The following is a 9,307-nucleotide window of genomic DNA, read 5'->3' as shown; positions in this document are numbered from 1 at the left end:
CACGTTCCTCTGACGGCCCGACGGCGCTGATATTTACTTTGAGTCGCAACGACTAATTTATTGGACCAATCGCATTAGGAGCAGGTGATTCAGGTTATTTATGACCCGAGTTAATTAGAGAGGGAGACTCTGAGAATGAGTGGAGACAGAAAGGGGGATTTAAGCTGCCAGGAGAGGGGAGATGGCATGTCACGAAGAACACGGGGAGGGTGGGCGAGAGTTCGGGGATAAAAAAAAGAAGACATCAGGAAAAGAGCTTCTGAGGGGGAAGGACGGTCGAGCAAATTAAAGGAGGCTTTTCTGACTAATGGACAATAAGAAAGGTTCTAGTGGATTAGAGAACAAGAGAGCAGCTTTTATGGCTCATGTTATCAGTGTGTGGTGTCTCTACTTTAAAGAGTCCTCTCCAGTATGTAGTGTCTCTACTTTAAAGAGTCCTCTCCAGTATGTAGTGTCTCTACTTTAAAGAGTCCTCTCCTGCTGATGTTCAGGTGTATATCAGTATGTAGTGTCTCTACTTTAAAGAGTCCTCTCCTGCTGATGTTCAGGTGTATATCAGTATGTAGTGTCTCTACTTTAAAGAGTCCTCTCCTGCTGATGTTCAGGTGTATATCAGTATGTAGTGTCTCTACTTTAAAGAGTCCTCTCCTGCTGATGTTCAGGTGTATATCAGTATGTAGTGTCTCTACTTTAAAGAGTCCTCTCCTGCTGATGTTCAGGTGTATATCAGTATGTAGTGTCTCTACTTTAAAGAGTCCTCTCCTGCTGATGTTCAGGTGTATATCAGTATGTAGTGTCTCTACTTTAAAAGAGTCCTCTCCTGCTGATGTTCAGGTGTATATCAGTATGTAGTGTCTCTACTTTAAAGAGTCCTCTCCTGCTGATGTTCAGGTGTATATCAGTATGTAGTGTCTCTACTTTAAAGAGTCCTCTCCTGCTGATGTTCAGGTGTATATCAGTATGTAGTGTCTCTACTTTAAAGAGTCCTCTCCTGCTGATGTTCAGGTGTAATCAGCATGTAGTGTCTCTACTTTAAAGAGTCCTCTCCTGCTGATGTTCAGGTGTATATCAGTATGTAGTGTCTCTACTTTAAAGAGTCCTCTCCTGCTGATGTTCAGGTGTATATCAGTGTGTAGTGTCTCTACTTTAAAGAGTCCTCTCTGACTGATGTTCAGGTGTATATCAGTATGTAGTGTCTCTACTTTAAAGAGTCCTCTCCTGATGATGTTCAGGTGTATATCAGTATGTAGTGTCTCTACTTAAAGAGTCCTCTCCTGCTGATGTTCAGGTGTATATCAGTATGTAGTGTCTCTACTTTTAAAGAGTCCTCACTCCTGCTGATGTCTCAGGTGTATATCAGTATGTAGTGTCTCTACTTTAAAGAGTCCTCTCCTGCTGATGTTCAGGTGTATATCAGTATGTAGTGTCTCTACTTTAAAGAGTCCTCTCCTGCTGATGTTCAGGTGTATATCAGTATGTAGTGTCTCTACTTTAAAGAGTCCTCTCCTGCTGATGTTCAGGTGTATATCAGTATGTAGAGTCTCTACTTTAAAGAGTCCTCTCCTCCTGATGTTCAGGTGTATATCAGTATGTAGTGTCTCTACTTTAAAGAGTCCTCTCCTGATGATCAAACCTCTCTACTTTGACTAAGTAGGGGAACTGAGTACTGCGTTAGATCTCCTCAGTAATCACTCTCCCTCTGTTTCAGGACGTGTTAGCGTTGGTGGCTAACGGCTCTGTTAGCTCCCGTCCTCCGGTCACGCTGCGGCTCGTCATCCCGGCCAGTCAGTGCGGCTCTCTGATCGGGAAGGGAGGCTCCAAGATCAAAGAGATCCGAGAGGTGATCAAACGACCTTTAATCAATCTATCAATCAATCAATGTTTATTTATATAGCCCAATATCACACATGTTACATGTGTCTCAGTGGACTTCACAGTTTGTACAGAATATCAGTACGACCCCCTCTGTCCTCGGACCCTCACATCGGACAAGGAGACACTTCCAGAGAAACCCCTCACTTCAATACATTAGTGCGAGACTGTCCATCGCAGCGTGAAAAGTGTCTGGTGCTGGATGTGTGTGTCTTTAAAGAGGACAGGATGTGCTCAGGTTCAATGAGGGACAGTTTTGATGCCGGACTTTAACTGAAGGTATTTCTACTCTACATACTGAATATTAGGAAATGCTTCATAGAAACCGATCAATGATTCATGGACAAAGTTTGTCTTCTATTTAATAAAGTAATAAAGAAAGTCAATATGAAGTGAAATGGATCTGAAGTGCAGGAACAGAGCAGCTTCCTCCTCAGAGGACACAGAAGTTCTGCTCCCAGTCTCTCTGTGTGTTCATGAGAGGAAACGGCTGCTCCTCCATCCCATCATCAAACCTTAAATCCACCTTTTACTTCCTTTACCTCCTGAAATGTAAATCCTTAACACATGTCTCTGTTAAACACATACAAGACTAAAAATACAATTTAACACAGTGTTAAAAAATTTGAGTTTTTTCTGAAAATATCAACATTTGAGATGTTTTGGGGAAAATCGCAAATTCTGACTTTTTTTTTTAAACCTCAAAATTCTGACTTTTTTCTGAAAATATAGAAAATTCAGATTTTTTCCTAAAAATACCGACTCTCTTAATAAATATTCAGATTTTTTTCTGAAAATATCAACATTTCAGATTTTTTGGGGGAAATTGCAAATTCTGACATTTAAAAAAAATCAACTCAAAATTCTGACCTTTTTCTGAAAATATAAAAATATCTGACTGTTTTCTGAAAATATCCAAATTTAGACTTTTTTGAACCATAAAACCCACCTTTTACTTCGTTTACCTCCTGAAATGTAAACCCTTAACATATGTCTCTGTTAAACACATACAAGACTACAAATACACTTGAACAGAGTAAAGGCAATCAGAGTATAAGACGATATGTTTGAAATGATTACATGATCCTTTGACGCAACATGTAGCACACACACTTTGGTTTAAAGAATGAGAAGTATCAGGTGAATCAATGTCAGTTTTATTTAAACTTCTGGATGATTTGTTGATTCAATTCAAGACTCAAAGGTTTTATTGTCTCATGAGCTTCAGAGTAGAAATGGCAATGACATTCTTCTGACCTGAGCTCCTCCAACAATGCAACATATATCATAAAATACAACAAAAAAAAAATTAATAATAGTGAAAGAAGTCTATATGTAAGTAGAATATGATGAGTACAAGAACAGAATATGGAATTACATACTGTACATTAAGACTAAATTAAATACGGTTTATTGCGGTGATAACTATGCTGCAGGTTGTATAAGAATATAAATCCTTCCTCTCCATCACTTTGAGTGTCAAATCTTCTTCCTGTGTGTTATCACCTGATCTCTGTCTGTGTGTGTGTGTGTGTGTGTGTGTGTGTGTGTGTGTGTGTGTGTGTGTGTGTGTGTGTGTGTGTGTGTGTGTGTGTGTGTGTGTGTGTGTGTGTGTGTGTGTGTGTGTGTGTGTGTGTGTGTGTGTGTGTGTGTGTGTGTGTGTGTGTGTGTGTGTGTGTGTGTGTGTGTGTGTGTGTGTGTGTGTGTGTGTGTGTGTGTGTGTGTGTGTGTGTGTGTGTGTGTGTGTGTGTGTGTGTGTGTGTGTGTGTGTGTGTGTGTGTGTGTGTGTGTGTGTGTGTGTGTGTGTGTGTGTGTGTGTGTGTGTGTGTGTGTGTGTGTGTGTGTGTGTGTGTGTGTAGACCACAGGTGCTCAGGTGCAGGTGGCAGGGGATCTCCTCCCTAACTCCACAGAGAGGGAGGTCACGATATCGGGGAACCAGGACGCCATCATCCAGTGTGTGAAGCTCATCTGCACCGTCATCCTGGAGGTAAGAGAGTGTGTGTGTGTGTGTGTGTGTGTGTGTGTGTGTCTATTTTTACATGTTTCTCTGTCTAAATCTACGGTGGCCAACAGGTGCAAACGCGCTACAACGTCATTAACATTCAGCAACTTGAGGAGACATGCGCAGCGTTTACAAAGACAAGTGAAAAAGAAAATCCAAAAACTGATTATTAATGATGTCACTATTGAAAATCAAGACCAGATAAATGAAGAAATTAGACTTTTTTTATAGCAATTTATATAACTCAAAGTTTTCTAAAGAAAATTGTGATAACTTTTTTAGTAAAATTACAGAATTCAAAAAGACAATAGATTATTCTTTTAAACAGTATATGGACGATGGACTAAAAATTGAAGAATTAGATAGTGCATTACTGCAAATGTCTGGTGGCAAATCACCAGGGCTGGATGGTTTAACCATAGAGTTTTATAAATGTTTTTGGTCAGATGTGCGAGAAATGCTTTATAAGGCGTTCACAGATTGCATTTCAGCAGGAAACCTTTCGCCAACCATGAAACATGGCCTTATTACCTTAATTCCAAAACCAAATAAAAATAATCTTTTGTTGGATAATTGGAGACCTATTACCCTGTTATGTAATGATTACAAACTTTTAGCACATGTTTATGCTAACAGGTTAAACTCGGGTCTGAATCAACTAATAGATGAATGTCAATCAGCCTTTATAAAGGGCAGAAGTATTCATAACCATACCAGACTGATATTGGATATGCTTGATTACCAGGAGTTTATTGATACTGAAGGTCTCGTACTATTTCTGGATTTTTACAAGGCTTTTGATACTGTTGAACATTCCTTTTTAATGGAAACTCTGACATTTCTGGGTTTTGGTGAACATTTCTGCAACATAATTAGGATGCTCTACTCGGACATTTATAGTTCTGTATCTTTGAACCCTGGAATGAGCCCTAGGTTTAAGGTTTTACGTGGTATTCGACAGGGTTGTCCTATTTCCCCCAAATTATTTATTCTGACCACCCAAGTATTAACAACGCTTATTATAAAGAATCACAAAATATTAGGCATTACCCTCTTTGACAAAGAGTTCAAAATTAGTCAATTTGCGGATGACACATCCATTTTCCTAAAGAATACATCTATGGTAAAGGAAACTCTTAACACAATTTCAATTTTTTCAAAAGCCTCAGGGTTATCTCTTAATCTTTCAAAATGTGAATGACTCCCTATCCATTCATGTGATGATTCCACTATTGACTCTATTAGAGTGGTACCTGAGGTGAAATATTTGGGAATAACATTATCTAAAAATGATATCAGGAGAGAAGATCTTAATATTTGTAACCGTATCACAGATATGAAGAAATCTCTCAGTCGTTGGTTAACTAGAGATCTTACTCTTTTTGGCAGAGTTCTTCTTACTAAAGCAGAAGGTATATCTAAACTTATTTATCCATGCCACTCATGTTTTGTCTCTTCGGCTAATATAAAAAAAGCCAACTCAATTATTTTCCAATTCTTGTGGAGAAATAAAACTCACTACATTAAAAAGTCACAGCTTGTTAAAGAATATGATAAAGGCGGAATTAAAGCTTTAGACTTTGAATCGATGATTGGAACAATTAAAATAAAATGGTTGAAAGCTTTTTTGTCCCAGCCAGAATCCATGTTGTTCCATATTCCAAAGGCCATATTTAAACGTCTAGGAGGGTTTGATTTTCTTTTAAAATGTGATTTTGAGGTTAATAAGATTCCGACCAAATTGTCAAATTTTCATAAGCAGATACTTCATTATTGGAAGATGATATTTACCCACAGTTTTTCTCCTCATGGATCTACGTTATGGAACAATAGAGTGATTATCATAAACAGAAAATCCTTGTTTAGGAGTGATTGGCATGAGAGGGGTATTTTGTTTGTTAGTGATTTACTAGATTGCAATGGTAAACTGCTCGATGTTTTGGCCTTTTCAACGAAATACAATATAACGTGTACTGCTAAAGATTATAACAAAATCTGTAAAGCAATTCCTGTACCACTTATTGGAATGATTCATAATACTTTACTGCACTCAAATGTTGTATCAGTTTTACCTAATTTGGAAATTATTGGCGATACTCTTAAGAATAACAAATCTATTAATGCTTCCCTGAAATCCCACATTTTTCACAATTTGAACAGAGGCTTATTTCCTCAAGTGACCGATTTAGACACTTTATCTGTAATGGAAAAAGCTCTATCTGATTTTATAAAATGGCCTATTTCCCCTAAAGCAAAAGAACTCATTTTAAAATTGTTCATAAAATCTACCCGGTTTCTACTTTTTTAAATTCAAGATTTAAATTTGAAGTGGAACCATGTTCCTTTTGTAATTTATCTGATGAATCGTTGGAACATTTATTTTTCTCTTGCCCCTTTTCTGAATTGTTTTGGTCGAATGTGAGAGATTGGTTGTTACTTAAATTAACAAATATTCCGGCCTTCAAAATATATCACATTTTATATTATATTGATAATTTGGACTCTCCCATTTCTGATTTGGTAAATATAATTATTATTTTGGGTAAATACCATTTACATTGTAGTAAATGGAGAGGAGGCAAGCCCTCCTTTCCCTGTTTCATAAATGAGTTCAAGTCCTTTTTTCTGTCCCTTAGAAAAATACAATCTTGTAACCTGTCTATAAAGATTTGCAATGACATTTCCAAATGGTTATTATTTTAAGTAAGCTTAATGCCTCTTAAATGTTTTTGTGCCTTTATGCTTTTTTCTTTCCCCCTGGCTCTTACTGGATGTATTAGTTATGTTTTTTTGTCTTATTGTGAATGAATGTCTTGAACTTATGTTGATAAGTTGATGATATCCTCACCGAGCTTTTGTATGTTTAAAAAAATGTTCAATAAAAAAAAAAAAAAAAAAAAAAAACACACAGATGAGAGACCAGGGGACACTAAAGAGTGACGCACACAGCTGGGAGCTCAGGGGACACTAAAGAGTGACGCACACAGCTGGGAGCTCAGGGGACACTAAAGAGTGACGCACACAGCTGGGAGCTCAGGGGACACTAAAGAGTGACGCACACAGCTGGAGACCAGGGGACACTAAAGAGTGACGCACACAGCTGGGAGACCAGGGGACACTAAAGAGTGACGCACACAGCTGGAGACCAGGGGACACTAAAGAGTGACGCACACAGCTGGGAGACCAGGGGACACTAAAGAGTGACGCACACAGCTGGAGACCAGGGGACACTAAAGAGTGACGCACACAGCTGGGAGCTCAGGGGACACTAAAGAGTGACGCACACAGCTGGAGACCAGGGGACACTAAAGAGTGACGCACACAGCTGGGAGCTCAGGGGACACTAAAGAGTGACGCACACAGCTGGAGACCAGGGGACACTAAAGAGTGACGCACACAGCTGGGAGACCAGGGGACACTAAAGAGTGACGCACACAGCTGGGAGACCAGGGGACACTAAAGAGTGACGCACACAGCTGGGAGACCAGGGGACACTAAAGAGTGACGCACACAGCTGGGAGACCAGGGGACACTAAAGAGTGACGCACACAGCTGGGAGACCAGGGGACACTAAAGAGTGACGCACACAGCTGGAGACCAGGGGACACTAAAGAGTGACGCACACAGCTGTGAGACCGTTGTAGCGCGTTTGCACCCGTCACTGTTTGTTAGATCTAAAAGTTAAAGGGATCATGAGTCATGCACATTTCAGAATCACCAACAATAGTCTTTATTTTTCCCTGATGCATTTTTTATTACCCAAAAAAACGACATTTTCCAACAAAGAAAAATACAGTTTCCGTGATGAAGTCTAACTTTCTGCTCTCAATTTTCCTCCAATCAGAGAGTTCCTATGAGGCTCCACCCACCTCTCAGACGATCTTCCCAATGGAAACTCTGATGTCTATAATTCATGATTGTATAATAATTAATCTGAGGTTTTGTCTGAGTGGAAATCAGAGGCTGTGCAGCTCGTTGGTGTTCAGAGTCATGTTGGAGAAACTGCTGACCTCAGCGAAACTCCTTCACTCTGAAGATGAATCACAGAGTGAGGAGGAGGGCCTCCGCTCTGTTTGATCTCAAATCCTTTGATCTGCTTTACCTCCCACACAATGCATGCTGGGATACGATGCACACGGACCATGCCGGCTAAATAAATAGATAAATATATGTGAATAAATATTCACTGAGTATTTAGCTCATCTCTTTACATCAGTCCTCCACATTCTGAGAATTCTAACTTGTTTTCTGAAAATTCTAACTTTTTTCTCAAAATCTCAAAAATACTGATTTTGTTTTGGAAAATTCCGAATTTTTTCGTAAAATTCAGACTTTTTTTCTTACGATTCTGACTTTTTCTGAAGATTCTGACTTTTCTGAAAATCTCAACAATTTCAGATTTTTTGGGGGAAATCGCAAAATTCTGACTTTTAAAAAAACCCTCAAAATTCTGACCTTTTTCAGAAAATATCCAAATTTAGACTTTTTTGAAAATCTCAAAATACCTCAACCTTCAGATTTTTTTCACAAAATCTCAAAATGCTAACTTTTTCTGTAAATATCAAAATACTTTTTTCACAAGATGGAGGGTCGGGGTTCCCAGAGAAAAGCCAGTCTGAAGGAGGAGGTTTGAGGGCTAGTTTGAAGGATGGTTGATTGTCTGATGTGTATTGGGAGACAACGCCTCATTTACACATTTAAACGTCAGAAAACTTGTAATATAAAAGTGTGTTTGATTGATGTCAGTAATGCAGTGTGGAAGTTACGTGGTGATATCTGTTAGTTAAATATTTTACCCTTTGTTCTCTCCAGTCTCCGCCTAAAGGAGCGACCGTCCCCTACAGACCGAGCCCCAACCCGGTGCTGATGGCAGGAAACCAGGTGAGAGGGAATACCTCCAGGAAACATTCAGCATACACATTCAGCATACACATTCAGCATACACATTCAGCATACACACAGAACTACACTTTTATTTTTGGGGGGAAATCAAAAAATTCAGACTTTTTTCAGAAAATCTCAAAATTCAGACTTTTTCTGAAAATTCAGACCCTAAAAATATCACCAGCTGCAATCCATTGATTGTGAATTCCCCCGTCAGTGTAATAATTCATTATTCTGTTTATAAGTCACTCTGCTTGGGTAATAACCCAATCCCAGAGCACATTCGAGTGTGTGGGAAACTCCCTCTGGAGGAACACGGATTTTAGCCTTTGCACACCATTTACATGCACTAAAACCTAAAAAGCAGAATATGGCCTCTTTAATCGGACGTTATCAGTTTTTATCACCACCACTATAATGCTGCAGATGGTGCATAACGAGCAAACCTACTGCCAGGTCAAAGTGAAACTTTGCTTTAAGAACAACAGAATTATATATATTTATATATATATATATATATATATATATATATATATATACCTAACTAC

At 38.9% G+C, this 9,307-nt stretch overlaps 1 protein-coding gene across 1 annotated transcript in view; it reads left to right on the top strand.

Annotated features, from left to right (window-relative positions):
- LOC117499334 (poly(rC)-binding protein 4-like) overlaps nt 1-9,307 on the top strand; it is a 27,468-nt gene that overhangs the window by 409 nt on the left and 17,752 nt on the right. The window contains exons 2-4 of the mRNA XM_034151678.1: nt 1,686-1,840; nt 3,732-3,860; nt 8,688-8,756. Coding sequence (XP_034007569.1) covers nt 1,686-1,840; nt 3,732-3,860; nt 8,688-8,756 — 353 coding nt within the window. The remainder of the gene's footprint in view (nt 1-1,685; nt 1,841-3,731; nt 3,861-8,687; nt 8,757-9,307) is intronic.

This window comes from Trematomus bernacchii, unplaced genomic scaffold (genome assembly GCF_902827165.1).
Source record: "Trematomus bernacchii unplaced genomic scaffold, fTreBer1.1, whole genome shotgun sequence".
Taxonomy (NCBI): domain Eukaryota; kingdom Metazoa; phylum Chordata; class Actinopteri; order Perciformes; family Nototheniidae; genus Trematomus; species Trematomus bernacchii.
Note: the sequence above shows the minus strand (reverse complement) of the source record. Positions and strands in the feature narration are given on the sequence as shown.